The sequence below is a fragment of the Euprymna scolopes genome, chromosome 12, assembly GCF_053919585.1.
Source record: "Euprymna scolopes isolate OS-2025 chromosome 12, ASM5391958v1, whole genome shotgun sequence".
In the NCBI taxonomy this organism is placed as follows: domain Eukaryota; kingdom Metazoa; phylum Mollusca; class Cephalopoda; order Sepiida; family Sepiolidae; genus Euprymna; species Euprymna scolopes.
The window spans coordinates 86,061,950-86,087,552 of NC_136493.1; the positions used below are offsets into that span (position 1 = coordinate 86,061,950).

General features: G+C 34.5%; 1 protein-coding gene across 1 annotated transcript in view; it reads right to left on the reverse strand.

Annotated features, from left to right (window-relative positions):
• Positions 1–25,603, reverse strand: part of LOC145291392 (brefeldin A-inhibited guanine nucleotide-exchange protein 3-like) — a 230,040-nt gene that overhangs the window by 112,110 nt on the left and 92,327 nt on the right. Inside the window, exons 11-14 of the mRNA XM_080137186.1 lie at positions 23,872–23,981; positions 19,966–20,141; positions 17,062–17,553; positions 4,665–4,709 (exon numbers count right to left, since the gene is read on the reverse strand). Of these exons, the coding sequence (XP_079993312.1) occupies positions 4,665–4,709; positions 17,062–17,553; positions 19,966–20,141; positions 23,872–23,981 (823 nt within the window). The remainder of the gene's footprint in view (positions 1–4,664; positions 4,710–17,061; positions 17,554–19,965; positions 20,142–23,871; positions 23,982–25,603) is intronic.

Consider the following 25,603-nt stretch of genomic DNA (forward strand, 5'->3'; position numbering starts at 1 on the left):
CAGGGACGCTGGGAAAATGGTGGGATCCTTCTACCACTACTGATGCAATTCTCTATCTGTATAAAAGCCAAGTACGTCCAAGGATGGAGTACTGCTGCCACATCTGGGCAGGAGCTGCTAAAAACAGCCTATCCTGCCTTGACAGAGTACAAAATAGACTTCGTGGTTTAGTGGGGGATGCCCTTTTCTCTTCCCTGCAACCTCTCTCCCACAGAAGAGACGTTGCGAGCCTGTCTTTGTTTTATCGTTATTTCCATGGCAGGTGCTCGTCTGAGCTCCAATCCCTCGTCCCCCCTCACCAATCTTTCACGAGAAACACCCGTCTGGCTGAAACTACTGTCAATAATTTTCCCCACTCTTTATCTGTGCCTAAATCCAAACCTAGATTCCATGAGCAAAGCTTCTTTCTTAGAACTGCACGCCAGTGATACTCTCTGCCGCTTGCCTGTTTCCCACCTGACTACAACTTGGACGTCTTCAAGTCCAACATAAACAAACTCCTGACAAACCGCCCCCTTAAGTAAGACACTATCAAAACCCCCAATACTAATGATTACTACAATACTATCTCATTGATTACTGTACACGCAATAACCCTTATCCCTGAGTGGCCTTCGAGCCTTGATAAGTGGTGACCCCCATGTAAAAAAAAACAAAAAAACAAAAAAAAAAAAAACAATGAAGATGAGAATAACAGTGTGGAAAAGGAATGAATGCACAAATTGTAAATCATCATCTCAAAGGATTCACCACCCCAAAAAAAGATAAATCTTTATTGATTTTAAAATATCAATAAAATTAAACATATAGATCACCCCATGAGTATATTTTTACATTTGCGAAAATATATACACATGACAAGGGTTTTTATAGTAATCTGCAAAATAATTGAAAAAAAAAACAAAAAAAAAAACCCCTAATATTTAGAGATTTGAAAAAAACAAACAGAATCAGTAATTGTATTGGAATCGGGGATTTAAAACAGAATCGGTAATTGTATCAGAATCAGGAAAACTATTGGAATTATCCCATCATTAATGCAAAGTAAACTGTCTATGGGGATTCAATCAGGAGTTTATATTATATGTTTACATGCTTGTTGCTGTAAGCACCCTCATTTGTGAGGGAGTGCTAGGAAATGTTACACAGTATTATTGTGCCTGTTTCACAGTGCCACTTTTGAATGAGCTGAACTTCTCCACATATTAAAACAGTTACTATGTCATATGATGAGGCAACTAAAAAGAACCATGCCAAAGCTGAGCAATCCGATCAGTAAATTTGTCAGCTTTGAAAATATTTTTATAATTAGATTAAAATTATTTCTTGAAAAAAAACAAAAACAAAAAAACATTTAGCATTATTTTAAGTACATCAGCCAATGTTAAAAAAGAAAAGAAAAGAAATCAATGATACATATTGTTTTTAATGCCATTTCAGTTTTAAGACATAAATCGACGAATAAATATATATCATATTTTAAAGATTTAAAATTTGATACAAATAACAAACTAAAATATTAAAAAACGATTGACTAAAGTATTTCAATTTATCACAATAAGATTACTATTTTGATAATTTAATTGATGAATAAACATATCCACCTTCTCGTTTCACATATTTAAAAACTTTTATGTTAAGATTTTCTTTTCAATTTGACAAAGTGCAAGATTTTGTATAAATATTTTTACTGATAAAACTAGTTAAAATATAGATTGATAATTTTCTATAATATTTTATCTTATATTGAAAACATGTGCAGGGTGAAACGATAAAATTGTTGCCCAAGAAAAGATAACATGATTCCATTTCCATTTGATGAAAACCAGTTTTCTTTTTTGTCGCAGACCATCTACAGTTGGCCAGTTATATACAAATCCCAAGAGTGATAGGAGCCTTCTATAATGTCGGAAAGTGGCACAATGTTCAATGAGTTAAATTGGAGATGCACCGCTGTACAACTCATGCTCTATACCGATCCAAGTTATGACAACAGGACCATTGCCAGCATCCTTAAAATACAAATCCAGATGGTTCAACGCTTGAGGACACAGCTCAATGAAGTTACCAGCGATGGTTATAATCTTTGGTGTGATTTCAAATACGCACCACCTCATGTCATCTCACATCTTCAAAGTCAGCTTGAAAGTCAACACCAAAGTGTATCTGAATGTGCTGAAAAATGTGGTGACCCCCTGGTGCAATCAGGTGGCTGCTGACAGACCCTGGATGTGGCAGCAGGACTCAGAGCCAGCCCACAAGTCCAAAGAGACCAAGGCTTGGCTTCAGAAGGAGTGCTATGACTTTGTACCCTTCTCCTCCCCTGACCTAAACATGCTGAACTACTTTGTTTGATCATTCGTCAAGAACATCACCAACATGACCTCCCACAACAGCAAAGCCAGCCTGATTGCCGCCATCTGCCGAGCTCCCACCAATGCTTGTGGAAAGACATACTCCCAGTTCCGAGTCCATATCGAGGCGATGATTGAAACTGAAGGTGGCTACATTGAATAAATGTCAGCTCTATTACATAATCAAGTTACCTGAATTGATTTTTCAATAAAAGTTTTTAAATAAAACTGCAGTGTTGTTTTCTTTAAGGCGAAAATTTATCATTCCACCCTATATTTGTTTAAATTTTTCATTTTCACCATAAAACATTTTTCAAATCATAAAATTCTCTGAGTTTCTTCTTTGTACAATTATTTGTATTAAAATCAACGCACATAATTATTTTATTTACATTTCACATTCATTAGTAATTAATTTATAAACAAAACCAACAGAAAAAAAAAACAATAGAAATTTTGCAGATAATTTTTTTATATTTAAATAAAATATTGTTAAATTGAAATTCTTGATTCACAACCTCATAATATCTTAGAGAATAAATCTGTTATTGTGACACAGCTGCCTTCAGAGAATTTTACTCCATTGAATTAATAATTTTTGTTTTATACATTTGATATTTTTAAAAATTCAATTTATGATAAAAGAGAAAAAGAAAAACAATAGTTATTTAACCTCCAATCTTTGATATTAATTTACCACACACCATTGTTATAACATAAGTATGGCATTGTTATAATGTTTCTTGCTGCTAGAGTTAATATTCACTTTCAACATTGCATGCTGGGAGATTTGTAACAATCTTGACTGTCAGCAGTTTAACCCTTTATGACCTGGTTGAACTAATTTGTTCAGTCATAAATAAATGAATATAATGGCATGAATAAAGTGGGAATTGATTAAAACACGCCTTGTACATATTAGTTCAGTATCTGAGTAGATGCCAGATACCTCCAGATTGCAACTGTCCATTAAATTAAATTAACAATAAATATTTTTTTTAATCATCTACATCATAATCCAGGTCATAAAGGATTAAATAAATTTTTGAACAGCATCCATTTCACACCAATATTAGAGTTAACGAACCAGTTAGTTGAGATGGAACAGTAATCTTTTTTAGAAATTCTGAACTGAACCTTTTATTTAAACTAGAAGCATAGATTGTCCATGCTTAGGAATATTTGATATTTTCTTCATAAGTTTTGGTTTCGGTTTCAATCCAAGCACCCAAGTCATATGGATATATATTTTTTTTAATTTTTGAAATCACAACTTTATAATATATAAGAATTGATAGAAAATTGATTCTATGATAATATATACGAAATCTGCATAAATTAAAATATCATATTTAAGCGTATTTTACGGCCAGGCTATGCCGGGCGTCCCTGCTAGCTTACATGAATACTTTTGCAGTTTTAACAAAAGAGCTACAATAATATCAGGGCATCTCCATTTATGCTGAACATCCACAGAATGCCAACATCTATATATTACATATGAAAGAGTCCGCTGCATAATTACCACAGGTCCCACAAGTTTGATTTGATTATAAATAAAGTGAAAAACAGAAACAAGAGAATGACTTCATAAAAAAGGTGTGTCTAAGTGATTACAGCTAACTAGTGGTTGAAAGTTCAGTACTTGATCAGAGTCACCAAAACATAAAAATAGATACAAGCTATTCCTAAGCATGAATAGAGGAAGGAGGAGATTAGTAAATATGATAGCTAGCTTATTAAAAATAGTGAAGCAAAAACATTGGGTGAGAACAATCAAAAACTCGTATGTTTGTAAATAATTTGTTTTCTAAAATTATTATAAACTAATAATAATAAATATCATATTCTAAAAGATAATAAACTAATTTGTAAATTTTATATTTATGTTTTTAGGTGTTTATAGTTATCAACTTCCAAACACATCAAACTCACTAAGATGGGGCTGTTATACTAAAAAATATAACATAATATTTACAGCAACCATAAAAAAAGGTTGAAATATAATAGACCTTCTGAGTGTACATTAGAATAAAGTAAAAAGAAAATATTTTTAAATAAAAAAAAAAAAAACATTTGTTAGTAGAGATGCTAAAAAGTTCACTAGCCAACGAATCCTAGCTTATTTTTTCCAAATATGAAACGTTTTATCATTTTACATAATCATATTTTATGTATTGAATTGAGCTCAGAAATTTTCAGCACCTGAAGTAAATGAGTTTTAAGCAAGGGGATTATAGCTAAAAAGTAAAAAATGGAAACAAATAAGCCAATCATTTTTTTTTGTATTTGCAAATTGCAAATCCTTACCCGAGCAAAGTAAACAGAAATTTGATCTTACAATGCAGACTGTTTCTGGAGGTAAAAAAAAAAGCACATATGGATATAAAGATAAATACTTATAAATTTACAATTTTATTTTCAGATGTTGAAAAAAAAAAAAAAGTGTAAATAAATAAATAAATAACAATTTGATTACTCATTCCAATAAACATGAGAAACGTCTTTGATAATAAAATAATTAATTATTGAAACAAGTTGTTGAACAATGTCACAATGTAGATAGCTTTTAAAATAACGTTTTTTTTATAGTATAAAGAATGTATTGCATGGGCAGGATTGGGAGCTTATTGGATACTAAACTGATGTAATAAAAACAAAGTAGAAACAAAAAAGTAAAAATCAAAACAAAAACAAAATTAAAAAATTTTAATTTTCTTTTTTACATTTTATTTACAATTAAAAATGTGAAATGATAGATTTGATAGAAAAGGGGATACAGATAAGGTTAGTATGTTAGTCAATTTCTTAAAATCATCCAATTTATGTCAGTATGTAACGTTAAAAAATTAAAGTTAACATGTTGCGACTTGGCCAGTGAGAGTTGAATAATAGAAATGATATGAAAATAATACAATGTATGTCTAATGTGAGTTTTAAAGACAAGATTAGTCTTGATGACCTCAGAGGAAGATTAAATTTGGACAATTAGGAAGAAGTGTGTAGAATAGGAGACTTCGATGGTATGGTTATATTGAAAGAATGGATGGAAGTTCTTTGGTCAGTAACTGTACAAAAGTTATGGCAGCAATTAAGATAAAAATGAAATGTAATAAGTCCCCAGACGTACCTCTTCATCGTACAGTATATCGATACACTAAGGCTGACTGGGATAGCTTCCGTACATTTATATCTGATCTACCTCTGCATTCCATGTTTAAAAAGGATGTGTCCTCTATAGTATTAGACCTGACTGAATGGTTAATTGTAGGTATTGACCATTTCATACCCTCTAAAAAGTTTCAGCAAAAACCTAACAGCCAGCCATGGTTCTCTCCAGAATGTGCTGCTGCCATTGCGCACAGAAATCACTTTTTCCACTGCTTCAAACGTAATAGATGTATGGAAACTAAAGCCGTTTTCAGGACTGCCAGCAACCATTGTAAGAAAGTAATAAGGAACGCAAGAGAGTTGTATGCTCAATCTGTTAAGTCCAAAGTAGCTGAGCAGCGGCTTGGTTCCCACCAGTTTTGGCAAATAGCAAACAGAATCCTGAACAGAAGCGTGTGCTCCATCCCAACTATTATCAATGGACCTGAGGTAATCTCGTCAGCATCAGACAAAACCAAACTCTTTGTCAAGAACTTTGCAGCTAATTCTACCCTTTGCGACCAAGACCGCCAACCCCCAATATTTCCTCCTGTATCAGAAAACACACTATGTGATATACGTATATCTGTACGTGATGTTGTGAAGCTAATCAAAAACCTTGATTCGAGTAAAGCAACTGGCCCTGATGGTATTCCAATTATAGTACTCAAAAAACTTCAACCTGAATTAGCGCCCATACTTACAAAACTGTTTAAACGTTGTCTTAAGGAGAATAGTTTCCCATCTCCCTGGAAAATCTCATCAGTATGCCCTGTATTTAAGAATTCAGGTGATCGCTCATCCCCCTCTCAGTACAGGCCAATAAGTCTCCTGTGTGTCATGAGTAAGTTGCTGGAATCTGTGTTAAATACAGAAGTAATCAACTATCTCAACAAAAATAACCTTCTTAGTGACACTCAATATGGTTTCCGTTCTGCTAGATCTACAGCAGATGTCCTTACAGTTATATCGCATAGGATTAGCAAATCTCTCGACGGTGGCAATCTTTCTAGGGCAATTGCTCTTGACATATCTAAAGCCTTTGATAGGGTATGGCATAAAGGTTTACTTCATAAGATCGCTAGCTATGGTATAGCTGGAAAAGTCTTTTCAATTATTAAATCATTTCTTTCTTTGGCAACTATGAATATATGGCAACACAACTAAAAGATTAATCTAAAAAAAAAAAAAAAAAAAAAAATCAATGAATTGTTCAATTTTAATAAAAAATTTCAATATTTATTAAATAAAGTACATATTCAACAAGGAATAAAGTATATATTTGACAAAGACTATACAAGCTTTGAAATGTAACAATACTAATGTAAAAAGAGTGACAGTTTGATGAAATTCAACATTAGACCATATTAACACATATAAGCAGAAATCAAAAATGGTACAGTTAATAATCACTTTTAGCAATTTTTTTTTTACATATTTTAAGGAGACAAAAAATAATATTAATAAGCTCTTCAGTGCTGGCAAAGCAATCCCTTTTGTGGTTTCCTAACGAACTAGAGCTCTCCCAAGTTGGAGTTTTTGAGATTAAAGAAAATGCCTGTCATATCAACTGGCTCAAATCATCAATGATTCTAATTTATACACCATGATCCTTTCTTGTTCCTTCATTTTTGTTTAAAGTTAGAAGGAAAGGAGAAAAAGAAAGGGAAAAACAGATGAAACGAACAGAGGTCTTATCGCGTGTGTGTCGGGCGAAGTTGGGCAAAAGAGAGAGAGAAATCAAGATGGCGCCCATAGTTTTAAAAGGTGTGCTCTGATGGAAGTCACGCGAAATCATGCGGGAGACATGTATAAAAAGAGTTGACAGGTTAAGTCGGGGAGAGGCAGACAGACGAAGGTTGATGACAGTGGTGATCTTAAACCCGGTGGTTGTTGGCTTGCAAAGATAAATTCTTTTTGTTTTTTATTTCTTTAATTTTGTTGTCCTAAACCAGGAACACTTCAAGCTATTTCAGTGATGGCTACCGGCCTAAACAACATGATAAAGCCATTCAGTGGTGGTTTTGCTATAGAAAGTGGATCTAGTGGCAAAGCTCCAAAAGATAGGCGACATTGCCACAGTGATACCATTGTTCCTGCAGGGTGATGCGTTAGCCCTATATTTGGAGCTGAGCTCCCGTGAACAGGAGGACACTGAGATGATCATAGCCAGATTGATCCATGCATTTGCGGAAGGGCCGTTTGAGGCATACAACAAATTAAAAGAGAAGAGGTGGACGGGGGAATCCGTTGATGTGTATACAAATGAAGTCAAAAGATTGATGGAACTGGCAAGAATTTGGAGACAGGTAGCGAATCACATAGCAAAGATGGCATTCATTACTGGGTTCCCGGAGGAGATTTCCAAGAGGCTGCAGCAGGTCCCAGGTATCGAAACTTTGGAGGTGAGTGATCTGCTCCCAACTGCAAGAATATTAGTGAGCACCCAACTCTCTGGGGCCATAGGAATGGTGGCAACAGCACGAAAGGATGAGAGCAAAAGCCACCCAAGACCTGAGAGACCATGTGGTTGTCACTGATCACCTGGTACCTGGCATCCAAGCGATTGTCGGAATGGACGTAATATGCCAACTTGGAGGTGTCACAGTTGGCAGCAATGGTGTGAGGTTTGGATCAGCTGGTGTGCAGTAACAGAGCAGGTCAACGAAGGAATCAAACAGGTTGGTGAAAAGAAATGGATATCAATCAGTAATCTGGATTTTAGAGTGAAATTCGATGAGAATCAGTGGAAAGTGGAGTTGGCATGGAAGAATGAACCACCTATGTTAAGAAACAGGGTAGCATGTTACGATAACTCACTCAAAGGAGGAGCAAGAAAGGATTTTGAATGAGACGTGGATAGATGGATCGAGGAGGGAATATTGTTGCTGTGGATAAATGACGTTGAATCAGGCATCTTGCCATTAATGGTCATTCTGCAACCAACAAAAGGAAAGGTCAGACCAGTACTAGATTTCCGAGAATTGAACCAACATACTGGAGGTGACGCTATAGATATATGCAGTGAGACCATCAGAGAATGGAGGCAAATGAACGGTGCCTCTAAGTTGGTCAATCTAAAATCTGACTATTTGCAACTACACGTTGCCAAGAAACTCTGGAAGTACCAGTTGGTCAGATATAAAGGCAGAACTTACTGCCTTACGAGGGTGGGGTTTGGGCTGAACTCGGCACCCAAGATCATGTCAACCATTCTAAGGAAGATTCTAGAAAAAATGGGGGAGGGAGATGGCACTGTGAGCTCATATATAGATGACATCCTCGTGAATGACACTCTGGTTATTGTAGGGAAGGTCGTGGTTCACTTGAAGAAGTTCGGGTTGGTCGCCAAGGCACTGGAAGAATTGGATGGGGAAGCGACTTTGGGACTAAAGCTGAAACAAAATGTGTCAGGTGGCCTGGAATTTCGAAGAGTAAACGAGATCCCACAAATGAAAGAAGAGCTCAACAAACAGGAGCTTTTTTTTCAATATGCAGCAGGCTGATTGGGCATTACCCCATTGCTGGCTGGCGTAGATCAGCATGTAGCTACATCAAGAGGCATGGGATGATAGAGTGGGAGGAAGAACGACTGCCTTGATTGAAGAGGTCCTGAAAGAAGTGGGAAAGCAAGACCCAGTTCGGGGAATGTGGAATGTGCAGCGAACACTGGATGGAGTTGTGTGGTGTGATGCAAGCAGTATTGCAACAGGGGTTGTCTTGGAAATGGGTGGAGTGGTTGCAGAGGATGCGGTCTGGCTACGGAAGAAGGATGATGCTAGCCACATTAATGTAGCAGAATTGGATGCAGTTACCAAAGGAGTGAATCTGGCTTTAAAATGGGGACTATGCAACATCTGTGTGAAAACAGATTGCCACTGTGTTTGCTTGACTGAAATCGAGGATTTCACATGACAAAAGGATAAACACGAAAGGGGCAGCAAAGATGCTAGTAAAGCGCAGGCTCGGGATGCTGGCTGAGCTGATGCAGAAGTTTTCTTTGAAGCTGCACGTAATCATGGCTGCCTCTGAGAAGAACAAAGCGGATGCTCTCACAAGAGTGAGAAAAAGCTGGCTTGTGCCAACAAAAGAGCATATTGCTACAGTGACTCATCTGGATAACTCTGGGGTGTGAGAGTTGCACAATCTGCACCATATCAGGGTAGAGAGGACATTGTACCTGATGAGAAAAGTTGATCTGAGTGTCCTTGTTATATCGTAGATTATATGAATAACAAGTCATTACTGGGGTTGTACAGAAAGGGTTTATTTAGGTAAAAGGGTACACACATTTCTAAGCGTCCATTGACAGCTTAGTACTAAATTCTGTCTCCCACGTGAGGAGAGTTTGCTCGTCTTTTTATAGACGACACAGTCCATTCATTTGAGGGGTGTTGGATCAGTCCATTATATCACCTTCCTCCCAAGCTAAATTCTTCCCTAGAATTTCGCTTCACCATTTTTTTCTTTTTTGACTTTGTCCAAAAAATTCAGTTCTTTTTCTTTTTCTTTCACTTCTCCTTAAAATTTGTGTTTGCGAATTTTTGGATTTTGGAGAGTTACTTGTATTTTCAATTACTGGTGCTTCCTTTTTTGGAGGCTCTATGTGAAAACTGTCATACAGTACTTCCATCGGTACTTCATTGTTTTTAACTATTTCAATATATCGGGGTCTGAGTTGGTTTATATGTTTTTTGTGGGAAAATGTCTGACCTTTTATAATGTAGACCATTCTTCCAATTCTTTTTGAGATTATGCCTTCTTCCCAAAAACTCTTCCCTGCCCGATAATTGTTGAAAAAAACTTTATCCCCGTCCTTGTATATCTTGTATCGTCCATTATCTTTTACACTTTGTTTTACTTTTTTACTCGGAATTAACCGATCGAACACAGAGCGCACTTTTCTAGCAAACATTATTTCCGCTGGGGATAAATTTGCATTTGTATTCGGATTAGGCGTTATCCTGTACACTGCTAAAAATTTCTGAAGACTTTTTTCTTCCGTGTTGATGTTATCGTTCTTTTTTAACGCTCGTTTAAACGTATCGACAAATCTTTCAGCTTGTCCATTAGATCGAGGGCTATAAGTTGGTGTTGTGACATGCTCTATGGCCAGTGACTCACAGTAGATCTTAAATTCTTGACCTTTGAACATGGTGCCATTATCACTAACAATTGATTTTGGTACGCCAAAACGCCCAAATACCTCGTCCAACGCCTTTATTGTGTTTAACGCTGTAGGATGTTTGAATTTAAAAATTTCTGGCCATTTCGACATGCTATCTACTATTACCAGGTAATAATATCCTTTTAGAGGTCCTGTGTAATCTATATGGATCCGCGTCCATGGTATATCTGTTTTAGGCCAGGGTTGCGTCTTAATGGGCGGCGCTTTTGCTGCTAGTTGGCAACCCTTACATAATTTTATCATGTTTTCTATGTCCTGATCCATTTCAGGCCAGTACGTATATGCTCTCATTAGTGCTTTCATTCTGGAGATTCCAGGATGTCCCATGTGGAATTCTTTTAAAATTCTCTTCTGTAATACTTGAGGTATTACCACTCTATCTGCGTACATTAGAGTTTCATCGCACTTTGAAAATGGAAAAACGGTTAATCCTTTCCTCTTCTTTTCTTTTTGTCCCACTTGTTTTTTTATCTTGTTAATGTGTTCATCTGTTCTTGCTGCTTTCTTTATTTCCTCAAGTGTTACCGGAAGTTCCCTAACAGTATTTATTAATATATCTGTTAGTTCATTTTCTTCTTTTAGTGCAGCTAAAACAGTTTCTTCAAGTAATTCAGTTTTATTTGGGATCAACCTGGACAACCCATCTGCGTGTGCAATTTTGATGGATGCTAGATGTTTCATTTTAAAATTGTAGTTTAACAGAATCATGCTCCATCTTTGTAACCTATTAGCCATATGAGTAGGAACTCCTTTTTTGGAACCAAAAATCGATAACAAAGGTTTGTGGTCCGTTTCCAAGATAAAAAATCTTCCATGGATGAACCTATGAAATTTCCTCATGGCGTATACAATTGCCAGACCTTCTTTTTCTATCTGACTATAATTTTTTTCTGCGGGTAGCAAAACCCTTGAGGCACGAATAATTGGTTTAGTCGATCCATCTTTGAGTCTGTGTAGTAGCACAGCACCTAAACCGTATTCGCTCGCATCTGCTGCTACAATTAATTCTTTTTTTGGATCGTAGTGAGCTAGTGCTAAATCCGATAACAGACATTTTTTAATCTTTAGGAATGCTTCATTACATTCTTTTGTCCAGAGCCATTTTTTATTCTTTTTCAATAATTCGTTTAAAGGTGCTCTTAGTTCATGCATATTTGGGATATAAGAATTATAATAATTTGCTAGTCCCAAAAATGACTGTAGCTGCACTATATTTTCTGGTCTAGGCATGTTTTTGATTGCTTCAGTCCTATTAGGATTAGGTTTTCTACCATTTCGATCAATCACTTGTCCCAAATATTCAATTTTGTCCATCCCAAAATTACATTTTTCGAGAGCCACTTTCAATCCATAGTTTGATATTCTCTCGAATACTTTACCAATGTGGATTTTATGCTCTTCCACATTTTTACTTCTTATAAGGATGTCATCTAGATAAGCCATAGCAAAATCCAAACCTGCTAGCATTGTATCCATAATTTGCTGGAACAAATTTGGGGCTACTTTTAAACCAAAAGGCAAACGTTTTAGTGAAAATAGTCCTTTATGGGTATTTAATGTCAGGTACTTAGCACAATCTTCCTGGACTTTTACTTGCCAATACGCTTCAGACAAATCAATTTTTGTAAAAATTTTTCCTCCGCTTAACTTCGAAAAAATTTCCTCTGGGGTAGGAAGCGGGTATTTATGCTCCTTGAGACAATCATTTAGACCTGTCGAAAAGTCCGCGCATACCCTGATTTTATTATTTTTCTTCTTAACGTAAACCGTGGGTGAAGCCCATTCAGAGTAGTCCACTTTTTCTATTACTCCAATATCTTGAAGTCTCTTTAATTCTTTCTCTATAGTTTCTAATGCTGAATATGGAACCTTTCTTTTGGGTTTGAAAACTGGTTTAGCCTTGCCCTTTAGTTCAAATTTCACCTCCGTTTTCGTGCAGCAACCCAAACCTTCAGAGAATACCTCTTTAAAATCTTTTTTTAATTCGTCAATAAACTTTCCTGGTAGTTTAGACTTTTCTAAACCCGCCAGACTTACTTTATTGCAAAATGAGCTTATGGGTTTTCCCCATAAATTAAAAAGAATCATTAAGTCTATACCGAACAAATTAGAATTTTTCCCCGGTACGACATATAACTTGGTTTTCACAGCATTCTCCTTTAGAGACACATTGGTAAAAAATTCACCCTTAAATTTTAGTTTATTTCCAGACACACTTCTGGCAATTTTTTTTGTATTTTGTAACTTTGGAAACCCAATTTTCTTCCAAGTTACCTCGTCAATTATACTTATGTCGCTTCCCGTATCTAGAAGACAGTTCACATTACAGCCATTAATTTTAATTTTAATATATTTTCTTTTATCACACCTAGACTCATTTTTAGAACCAATGGTCTTTATTTCTGCTTTTCGGTATTTTCCTTTCCTGCATACTGTTGATTTATGGCCTTTTTTATTACATTTGTTACATATTTTGTATTTAAAGTAACAATCTTTAGTGAAGTGGTTTTTTCCCCCACATGTCTTACAGGATTTTTCGTGTGCACATTTCATCACCCTTTCCATTTTTTTTTTCCATATTTTTTTCTTCAAAATTTTTTCCTTCGATGCTTGTATTGTCCTGCTTTAAATTTAGCAGTTTCTAACACTCTTCCGTAACTTTTTGTAACATTATTTCTGTGTCTTGGTTCATAATGGATAATATCCTTGAACGAATATCCTTATCTTTAGAGGCTGTTAAACCTTGCACAAAGATTAGACTTTTAAACATATCCTCTTTGAGGTCTTTTAATTTAAAGGATTCACAATGAGCATTCACTTTCCCTACATAAGTAATAAAATCTTCGTCCTCCTGCTTCGTGATATTTAAACATTTATAACGTGTATAGAATAGACTATCTCGTTCACTGAAAATGTTTGACAATATTTTTATTGTTTCACTAAAAGAAATCTCTTCAGGTTTCTTTGGCAGGATAAAATTCGTATACTTTGTATTTTCCTGAGATCCAAGTTTTTGAAGAAGAAGGATAATCTTCTCTTCGTCTGCCCAAGACTGACATCTCTTAGCAAAAATATTTTCGTATCTCCGAAAATATGCCAGAAAAGTTAACCCATTTGTCGGCTCGTATACAAATTCGGATAAAGAATTTGCTATTCCTTCAGGAGTGAAACGACAGTCTTTCTGCTGCGTTAAAATACTCTGTAGTATTTCGCTTTGCTTCAACTGCTGTTGCTGAAGTAATTCCATTTGTTTTTGTTGTGCAAACAATGCCGATTGCATAGTTCTAGTGAATTCCGCTAATTGCTCCATGTTAAAATTTTTTTTTTTTTTTTTTTTTTTTTTTTTTTTTTACAAAAACACAATTAAACAAAAGATTAACTCATATGTCCTATAAATTCAATGAATTACAAGCACAATGTCCTTCCGAAGAGAAGAGAAAAAAAAACACTTCCAATGGACACCTTTTTTTTTTTTTTAATTTCTTTTCAAAAAAATGTTTGCTTCAAAATGTCAATTTCTTTTTTTTTTTTTAGGACTGTAACCAACTGAAACACTTACTTTTTGAATGTTGGCTCTGTCGAAGTTTTTCCTTTTTTTTTTCTTCTTCCTTCTTTGGATTTCTTTTGTTTTTTGCTTGTTAATCTTCTTGTGTGCTTATTCCTTCGCTTTGTTTTTTAGTGAGTTTCGTTCGAATTCTTCGTCGCCAGTTGTTATATCGTAGATTATATGAATAACAAGTCATTACTGAGGTTGTACAGAAAGGGTTTATTTAGGTAAAAGGGTACACACATTTCTAAGCGTCCATTGACAGCTTAGTACTAAATTCTGTCTCCCACATGAGGAGAGTTTGCTTGTCTTTTTATAGACGTAACAGTCCATTCATTTGAGGGGTGTTGGATCAGTCCATTATATCAGTCCTAAAGGAACAAGTGAAGCAAGTGGTCAGGACTTATGACAAGTGTCAGTCAACTGACCCTGCTCCAAGGGTGCATGAAGCTGGAGAACTAGGTGTGACTAGGACCTGGTAAAGACTCACAGTTGATGTCACCCAATACAGGGGTGGGCTTTACATGACAATGATCGACTGTGGCCCCGGGCACTTTGCCCCATGGAAAAAGCTGCGAGGTGAAATGGGCAGTGAAATAGCAGCAGTCCTTGACGTGGTGTTTTTGGAGCGCGGTCCAGTGGAAGAGCTTCTAACCGATAATGGTACTGCTTTTAGATCGGCAGCAGTTGCGGATGTGCTAAAGAAACGGAATATCCATCAATTCTTTCTATAGACTCAGTGGCAACGGGATTGTAGAAAGAAACCACCGGACAATAAAGGCAGTGGCAGAAAGAGGGAACACCTCACTTGAGCAATCGGTCTATTGGTACAACATGTCCCCTAAATCGGGACAACAGCAAGGGACAGTTCCATACTTGTCAATATACAAATACTCCTGGAGGCATCCAGCAAGCAGGGACATGGAGACAACAGGGACCATCAAACTCGGTGATGAAGTATGGGTGAAGCCTCCAGGGGCGTGATGTACCACACAGTGGAGCAGAGGACGCATAACCGGGAATAATACTAGCAACAATGTTGCGGTAGATGGAGTTCCAAGACATATTCTTGATATCAGGCCAGTGAAAAATGAAACAGTGGAAAGCGATGTGCAGCAGGAGGATGGCGAGACACTTCAGAAACCAAGTAGGGAAAGACGACCATCACAGTGGATGAGGGATTATGAAGTGTGATCCAGAGATCAGGGAGGCATGTTGTTTAAAGTTAGCAGAAGGAAAGGAGAAAAAGAAAGGGAAAAACAGATCAAACGAACAGAGGTCTTACCGCGTGTGTGTTGGGTGAGGTTAGGCAAAAGAGAGAGAGAAATCAAGATGGCACCCATAGTTTTAAAAGGTGTGCTCTGGTAGAAGTCACGCGGAATCACACAAGGGACATGTATAAAAGGAGTTGGCAGGTTAGGTCGGGGAGAGGCAGACAGACGAAGGTTGGTGACAGTGGTGATCTCAAACTCGGCGGTTGTTGGCTTGCAAAGACAAATTCTTTTTGTTTTTTATTTCTTTAATTTTGTTGTCCTAAACCAGGAACACTTCAGATAATAAAACAAAAAATAATTATAATAATACTGTGTGCTAAAATCTTGCCTGTTATGCCAGTGTATGCAACTTCATTCTTTATCAGTCATGCAGATTTCATCAGAGAAGAATAATCTATTTCTTTCTGCTATAAGACATTTTATGTTAGATTTATTTTGACTGAATTTGAAATATCACCATCAGATGTTCTGAAAATGTGTCAATCTAATTACAATTAAAGCAAGTCAGTAAAGTAACTAAATAAAAAATGTTGCCTTATTTATCTCTTTTCTGATTGGATGTTGTAATAGAGTGAATGTTTTATGTAATTATCATAAAACTTTGAATGTTGTTCTGTTGTTCAATTATTACTAATTTCCTCTTTTTAATTTCATTTCCATAATGGAGGCTGGCAATCATGTCTTTTCAAGCAATTCTGGTTTCCATTACAGTTTTTCACAGATGCTGATACAAGTCATACCCTCAGAACTACCACAATCGGTGTTATTTATTTTGTCAGACTGGTTGCCTTATCACAGTTTGATAGTCTAGTCTATCCTATTATTTAATCTGTAGCTAAAGAGAGGACATATACCTTCATACCTATCACAGGGGTATTAGCGAAAATGATATGATGGCCATGGCAGTACTTGAACATGCCCAGTTGAATCCACAGCTCATACCATTAAATATTGCCTAACCTTAACCATTTCCACACAAGTTTCAAAAGTGTAAGTCAGGTATCCTGTAATGTTGAATATGCTAAAACCAAAGAAGTGAACAGTCCAGTTGAAGGTCCAATTTTACTAGAGTTAAAAAGAAAAAGAGTCTCCAATCTAATAAGTCCCACACTATCAACCAAGCTCCAACCTCTGTCTCATTGCGGCGATGTCACATCTCTGTGCCTGTTTTACAAATACTTTAATAAAATGTGCTCTGATGAGCTCATAGCACTTATGACTTCTTGACGTAGATACTCCTGACTAACCCGACCAGCAGCAAAATCCCACCTCTATACTGTTGAGGTCACATTCCTAGATGCCAGAAAGCCTTCTGTTCTAATAGTTTTTCCCCTTGCACTGCTAGACTTTGAAATTCCCTCCCTGTTTCCTACTTCACTGACTGTAATAACCTGCAGAAGTTTAAATGTAATGTGAATAGACATCTCATTGTTCAACTCCTCACAGTCCCTTGTTAGTAGGCCCTTATGTTCCAAGTGGTAATATGCCTTGTTTAGGGTGTAAAAAAAAAAAAATAAAATAAAAATCATCAACACAATTTGAACTTACCTGAGCAGAATTTAGAGGCAAATTCCTGAAGTGTGTTATCCATCTGACAAATGGACATGATGTTGAAAAGACGCGGTAAAAGTTTAGATAGTCTATCGATGAATTCTTGAGCATTGGCTCTCTCGGCAGCATCACATTTTGCAGAAAGAAAGGCTCTGCTTGAAATGGCTTTATCTTTGGTGTTTTGTTCTTCATCCTCTTCTGATTGCTGAATCGTACCATCCAATGTTTTAGTTGGAGAAGTATCCATAACATATTCACTACTCACGACGGAACTATTGCTGTAGGTATCTTCCTCCTTGTCTACATCAGATGCTCCTTCATCAGGAACATTACTGTTTCGCACATCTTCTACTTTAAGGCTGCTTTCTTGTTCAGGATTGTCAACAACAATCGCAACATTATCTTCAGCATTTTCGTCACAGTTGTCGACTTCTGCTTCAAAACTCAAATTCATATTTTGTTCACCCGAAAGTGAATTTTTGCTTTCATCTGAGAAAAAAAAGTTAAAAAGTTTAAAAGAAAGAAAAAAGATTAATTAAAAATCTGAAAAAAAAAAAAATAAAAATAAAATAAAATAATAGTGAATAAAGAAGCAATGCAATCACCTACTAAGCAGAACTAGTATAGAATTTAACAATATGGAGGCCATTAATTATAAAATAGGTAAAAGTCATAATTATATATATATTACTAATCTGAAGTAATAAGTAGAGATCTATAGTGATAAGTACATCTAAAAACAAAAATAGATTTAAGGCTCTTAAAATTCATACTGGAATAGTCCGCAAGGAACTGTAGTGGATAAAGTACTTGCTAAAATTCAGTTGTAAGTTATACTCTTCTGGAGGTTGAAGGTTCAATCCTCAGTGCTGACCACACTCAATATACAATTTCGAATTACTTAGCACTTCTATAGCACTTCTACCCAGTCATGGCTGACAGAATAATAGCATGTTAACTCCGTGGATTAAATAAAAGGTTCTGTTTGAAATTCTGTGCAGAGTACCAAGTTCAACAGGAAAATTCCAGAGTTCAATAAGATACACCTTAAGATGTTTGGAAGTTACATTCACTGAAACATTGTGAAAATAGCACTCAAGATGAGAACAGTAGTCCAAATAATCTAAATAATATGCAAAAAAATTTTTTTTAAATTAAAAAATAAAAACAAATATCTCTTTATGAAGAACAGAACAATTCGATGGTACCTGGGTATCACATTTATAAGATTCAAATATTTGCAAACATCTTTAATCGGGGATAATGTTTGATTTATTTGTTTAGGTTATTTAATGCCTATAATCTATATCTAATACTTATTAGAAACTATTGCTGGAATACAAGTTGCTACTTTACCTATAGTTTCAGAAGCATGTTCATACATTTCCCAATGATATTGCTTTTGTTTAGTATTATTTTTAAATTATTTCAATGGTGGCAGCAGCTCCCATTCATGTCTGAACATCAGGTTCTGTTGTTTGTCTGCTCTCTTCTTTATTAATGTCCATGAATAGTATGATTTCGAAAACCTAATATATGGTGGAAGAGATGCGGACAATGTTTACTAGGAAGGGTAGGAAGAAGTTGTTCACTTCCTTCTCCTCCTTCATCATCTTGCACTTCGGTTTTTCCTCTTATTGTCTTCAAAGTTTGTGATGCCATGACATGTTGTCTTCTTTCACATGTTCCAGTCCTTAGCAGTTTGTTCCCACAAGGATGGGTCTATGTTGTTGAGTGCACATCAGCTGGTCTTTATAGCATATTTTCGGGCTCTTCATAGTCTGGTCCAATTGATAAGCTTGCCATAGAGTATATTCTTGGAGAGCCTGGATGAATCCATTCTGTGGATATGCTCTGCCCAGTAGAGGCGGCGGTAATGGATGATGGTGGCCTCAGCAACTAATAAATATTGAAATTGTTCACTTCTTTCAGAATTCAAACTCGCAATCAAGACATGAGTAATTAAAACTAATATGACTTCACTTGGAAAGTAAAACCATAGAAGTCGTTTCAGTTATTATATGTCAAACACGGTCATATTTAGAAAAAATTCATTAATATTTTTAAACATTACTCTCACTACATATTTAAATAATTTATTTTATTAGGATAGCTTAACTCTGCAAAAGTTCCTTGGTTAATTATACACTTTTATCACCATGATTTGATTTTCATTTGGAAAACAATGGTTGCATATTAAATTTGTTTGGAAAAAAAATAAATAGAAAAATATTAGTATTTGAACTCAGTTTTTGTTTTTATTTAGTGACAATATTATCAATGAATAAAAAAAAATTTGTAGTGTTCTCTTCTTCACAAGAAGGTTGGCATCCATGTCTCTAAGCAATTATTCATGGAGTTTGATAAGAATAGTAGGCTATTGATATTATCACAACTGATCTAAATTCAAAATGTTCTTTCTTCTAGACAAATTGCTTTATCAAGACTTGAGTTTATTTAATCTATTGATGGAAGAGGATAGATGGGTTCATACCTTTCTCAAGAATATTTATGAAAGTGATACAATAACCCAAACAGCTGCAAAATACTGCATTCATCAATATATATATCTACAATAAAAGTTTCTTGAATAAAATTGTCTTCAAACTAACAATCATCAGGAGTGGAAAAGTAATGTTAAGATTCAAGTGGAATTAAATATAAGAACAAATGTGTAAAGAAAAGGAATTTGATTAAAAATTTATTACAATTTGTTAGTAACAATTTCATGATTTTACTTTTCAATTTGAATTAGGAGGAGGAGGAGGAGGAGGAGGAGGAGGAGGAGGAATGTTAGTAGAAAGACCTTTGGACACTATTCACTAAAAATGAACTCAGGCCATTGTCGACAATTTTTTTAATTTTATATGCATCAATGTTGATTGAAAAATTTGTTCTAACCTGACATGGATGTAGGTTTATACTTTCGATTGATCTCTCGTACAACATCGTCTGGAATTCCCACACCTCGGCAGAGTCTCTCCAATGTACGCAACAAAAGTGTGATGCATTCTACACTCGTAATGCACACAGCCGAATCATTGCAATGGCAGCATTCTTGAATGCCATCAACAATTCTGAAAGAAAATTTTTTAAAAAGTTTTTTTGAAACGGATTTGTAGAAAGTACATGAATGAACTTGAAAAATGTTAACAAAAAAAGGCATGAAGAAACAGAAATTATTTTTAAATATTTTGATGAATATAAAATGGTCAGTCAATAAACAGGTATAATTCTTGAAAAGCTGTATATATATATATATATATTAGTGATGGGACGATGCCAAAATTTTTCCCGATTCCGATTCCGATTCCGTTCAAAATTTCCGATTCCGATCCGATTCCCGATTCCGATTCCTGTAAAATTTATACATATTTAATTAGAGATTTTTTTTGTTTGTTTTTTCGTAAATTTTCAAATTATTACATAAACCCCTGGTTAATGTCCGCGTATATTTTATCTCAAATGTTTGCCTTGTAATTGATTAAAAATTGTAACACAACAAAACATTTATTTTGATTTTAAAACAAAGCTATATTGTAGCAGTTCGTATTTACTGTATAACATGCTACTTACATGAATAGTGGAAAATATTCGAAGATTGGTAGGCAAAATAAGAAAACGATGTAAGAACAATATATTTAACAACGCCACTTAGCAAAGCCACATCTCATTGTTACGAACGAATTTCTAAATAATAATATTACTATTATGAAAACCATTTTTAACGTGAGATTGCGTGAGCTTTCTGTGCTTTCTCTCGCAGCTAAATCCCTATTCCAAAATGAAATATTACTTTTATAGATTACGTGTTAGAACATTTTTTTAATTGGCAGAAAGAAAAGCGATCATTAGAATTTAGAATGTAAGATCAGTTTCGAATATAAATTTAACGTAAAATGATCATCATTTCTGGCCATCCTAATTCTTTATGGATATTAACTAAAGTGTTTCCCACTAAATTAAGTTCGGTTTGCAACGTTGTAAAACCATGTGTAATCGCTTAAAAAGTAGACACCCTATCCCCAATAAGCGCACATAATTTAAAATTGGTAACACACTACAGCTCATGTTACGTTATATTTATTTGTGAAACTGACCGTCTATTTTAAATTCCTAATCGTTTTATATTAGTGTTCTGTCGATTAATCGGAATCGGGAATCGGATAAATCGGTAATTTTGGGGGTATCGGAATCGGTATTGGAATCGGAAAAATTTGTGCCTAATTTCCGATTCCCAAATCGATTCTTTTAATATTTTTAAAAAGTTCATTTTCAATTGTTTGTACCGATTATAAATATTTCTTTCTTTTAAACTATTAGTAAAACTAAAGAAGATCTAAACTTATTTTATATGCGTAAAATAAACAAAACAAAAATTGAAACTTTGCGAAAATTCGCTAGGTAACCTTTAGAAGAATGCAGTTTATTTTCAAAGTAGCGAAAGAATTGTCTAAAATTAAAGAAATATTTTGCCCAGAAAAATAATATCAAACATTATTGCTAATTAAATGAAAAGTAGAATATAAAAGTGTTGGGTTTTGTCGGTATGTTTGCTGCTCCCTCACTCGGCAATCGGTATTGACAAATATAACAAGCCGTGCATGCATGGTCCCCCTCTATGTGAGGAGGGGGGATCGAATAAAGTGATAAAAAAAGTGATACATAACTGATAAAAAAACAATTTTGAGTGAAAAAAAAATTTTCAAAAGTTTTCAGAAAAATGACTAATATATTTCAGAAAAATGACTAATATATATATATATATATATATATATATATATATATATATCACGGAGGCCTCGCTGAAGCCCGCCAATCTCACTCAAAAGTTGAGTTGAAAGTATTATGGGGTAATTAACACCTTCGATGCCGTTGGTTTCGACAACAATACTTTTTCACACCCACTTGCCAAATTTCTCAAGGAGTTTAATATGAAAAGATTTCAAACGAATAGAGTTTTATTTTATTTTCCTGGAGCCACATTGTCTGACACCGTCGCATTTTTCTCGGGTTTCGGAAAAGTTAAAAATATACATGAATATCTCACAATGAATTTATCAAAGTCTGGATAAAATAGATAAAGAGAAAACATTTAGAAATTTTTCAGATTGAAAAAGAAATTATATTTACATTTAAAAGTTCCCCCTCATTGAAATTCTACTTTTGGACGATATTTGTAAACCCACTAAAAACCAAATTATTTTTAGATCTAGGATGAAGCTCTTAACTGTCTTCACGTATTAAAAACGGGTGCTTGTGCAGTTTACACTATGTTAAAAAACGAAAAATAAAAAAATATATATATTCTACGTACTCGTTATGGAATGAAGTTCTCATAAAAAAATCACGTAATTTCATCAAATAGTTTTTATTTTATGCCGTAAAAACGATTTGGGAAATTCGGAATCTTCCTAAAAAAACTGCGATAATTAGTCAAGGGAGCGTAAAACAAAAACTATTTAATGAAATTACGTGATTTTGTTATGAGAACTTCATTCTATAACGAGTACGTAGATCTATAGAGTTTAGTTTTACTAATAGTTTAAGAGAAATAAATATTTATAATCGGTACAAGCAATTGAAAATTAACTTTTGAAAAATATTCAAAGAATCGATTTTGGAATCGGAAATTATACACAAATTTTTCCGATTCCGATGCCGATTCCGATTCCCCGAAAATTACCGATTTAACCGATTCCCGATTCCAATTCCGATTCATCGGCACAACACTAATATATATATATATATATATATGTGTGTGTGTGTGTGTGTATATATATATATAGGATGAGTCATAGGAAATGGATGCTTTTTAAAAAAAAAAAAGCAATTCAAAATCAATAACTAACTAAAACAAAAATTAACATAAAAGATAAACAAATAATAAGCTAAACAGCATCTTAAGCAGGTTTAAAGACTACCTTACTCACCCCCTATCCCTTAGTAAAAGAGAACATGGAGCGTTCTAAAAACATCCATTTCCTGTGACTCACCCTGTTTCTTTTCTATATAAATGCCTGTTTATCTAAATGTCTATTAAAAGAAAAAAAAATGCTGTTTCATCGATATAATGACAAACAGAATTAATAACTGGCTTCTGTTATTTGGAAGATTTTGTTCAACTGTAAATGCATCTACAAAAATCAACAAGCATTAAGTCAGCTTTTTAAACCATTTCAACTAAAGGGACATAACTCAAAATATCAGTAATATGTAAAACCGTAGAAAGAAAAATCGAAGTGTAATAAATGTGTGAAGTTTTTGTCATGAAATTTTAGTGTGTAAGAACAAATTAATCAAAATGAAAAATAAATCCTTCCTTAAATAAAAAAAAAAACTTTTCAAGTTTAACATATAAAGTTATTTTGTCGAATTTTCAGTGTTAGATACAAACACCATTTAAGCTAACAAAATAAAACTTCTGACAAGCCAATTTTCATGCTATTGTTGTACCAGGTTATTGGCAAGGTAATTAAGAATTACTTAGTCCAGCCCAGACAAGGTAATATATTTAGCTATAATTTATTATAAGAATTACTTAGTCCAGCCCAGACAAGTGCCAATATGAAACATTAAAAAAATAATCACCTAAAAATATAAATAAGGAGTATAACTCATTTTAAGCTGAATAATATAATAGGAGTGGTCTACCTTAAGTTTAACAATGTGCAAACAAATAAAAATTTAAAACTAAAATTATTTTATTGCATCTCGGACAATGCCAGAAAGGTAGAACTAGTAAAATCTAAATCAATTTCAAAATTGTAAACATTTTCAAACTTTAAATAACAAAATGTTACTTACAATTTCATGAGTGCCATATCAGATTTACAATTTGATTGTTTTTTGCTGCCGCCTGGTTCTATGCCTGTTGGAGCTGCAATGTCCAAGACACCTCGAGGAGAACTGAGTAACTAAGAATTAAATAAATTTTAAACAAAAATAATATTTAATTTAAGCAAAATTTATAACAACTAAAATGATAATATGAATACAGGTTGACAAATGATAATTTTATATTAAATCGACAATATAGTTAGAGAAAAATATACTTATAGAAAATATGTTTATATAACAATATATTTGCTGCAATTGTAATTAAAAATATTTTTTATCCTTGCATAAAACATAACTTGTTATAATCTGTTATAAATTAGTAAAAAGAATAAACAAAAGACAATGTCTAAGTTAAGCTAAGGATCCAGTGTTGCCCGGATGACAGTAATTCTATAATATATGCCTTCTAAATTAATTTATTCTATTTGTTTATTTTGGGTTATTAGAAAGGAAGTTAAGTAAAATCTATGTATGATTTGTATAAAAAAGCCAAAATATTATTGGTTAATAATTAAATAATTGTTAATATTTGCTGATAATCAAATAAGAAAACAATAATGAGTAGCTGCAACATTAATTAATTCATACTATCTATAACTTGACTTCCAGCAATCAAATCAACTTGCAAATAATTTTATTTTAATCAACTTGCAAACAATTACCTCCAACTCCACAATGGACCCTACTAACCACCCCCTTCCTGATTTTCCTTTGCAGACAGACACCACACTAAACGATCTGAAAATCACCCCTGTTCAGGTGCATGCTATCATAAGAAATCTTGACACTGCAAAAGCATGTGGACCTGATCTCATCCCGGCTGTGCTATTAAAAAAGTGCTATGCTGAAGTAGCTCCAGTTCTCTCCAAACTTTACAACAAATGCCTTAATGAATCTTGCTTTCCTGCCTGCTGGAAAACTGCTTCTGTGATACCAGTTTTCAAGAATTCTGTCGAAAGAATTGACCCAGTAAATTATCGCCCCATTAGCCTCCTCCCACTTTTTGCCAAAATATTTGAGTTCATAATTAATTAATAATTAATCAAGTTCTAGTCCATCACCTTACAGATGCTAAACTTCTGACTGACCAACAATATGGATTTAGGCAAGCGTGTTCCACAGCAAACATCCTAACTGTAATCTTTGAACGTACATACCATTCACTGAACAAAGTGGGGGAGGGTAGAGCAGTAGCTCTAGATATATCTAAGGCTTTTGACAGGGTATGACATGAAGGTTTTCTCAGGAAAATCAGATCATAAGGTATCACTGGAAGAATACTTAACATAATTAAATCCTTCTTAGATAAGAGAAATATCCAGGTTGTCCTCGATAGTCATACATCTAAACAATATGATATAAATGCGGGAGTGCCTCAAGGGTCTATCCTTGGACCTCTATTATTCTTAATATTCATAAATGACCTCCCTGATAAAATTATCTGTAAGATGGGTATATATGCTGATGACACCACGCTCTATAACAAACACGACAGGAAAACAAATGAACTCATATCTAAAGAAATGGCAGAAACACTAGAGGATGACCTCCAATCTGTAGTGGAATGGGGACAAAAATGGATGGTCACATTCAATGGTGCCAAGACTAAACTGGTTTCCTTCAATAATTACAACAAGCCTTCTCTACCACCAATAGCAATGGCCAATGACTCTTTATCTGAAATTACATCTTTTAAACT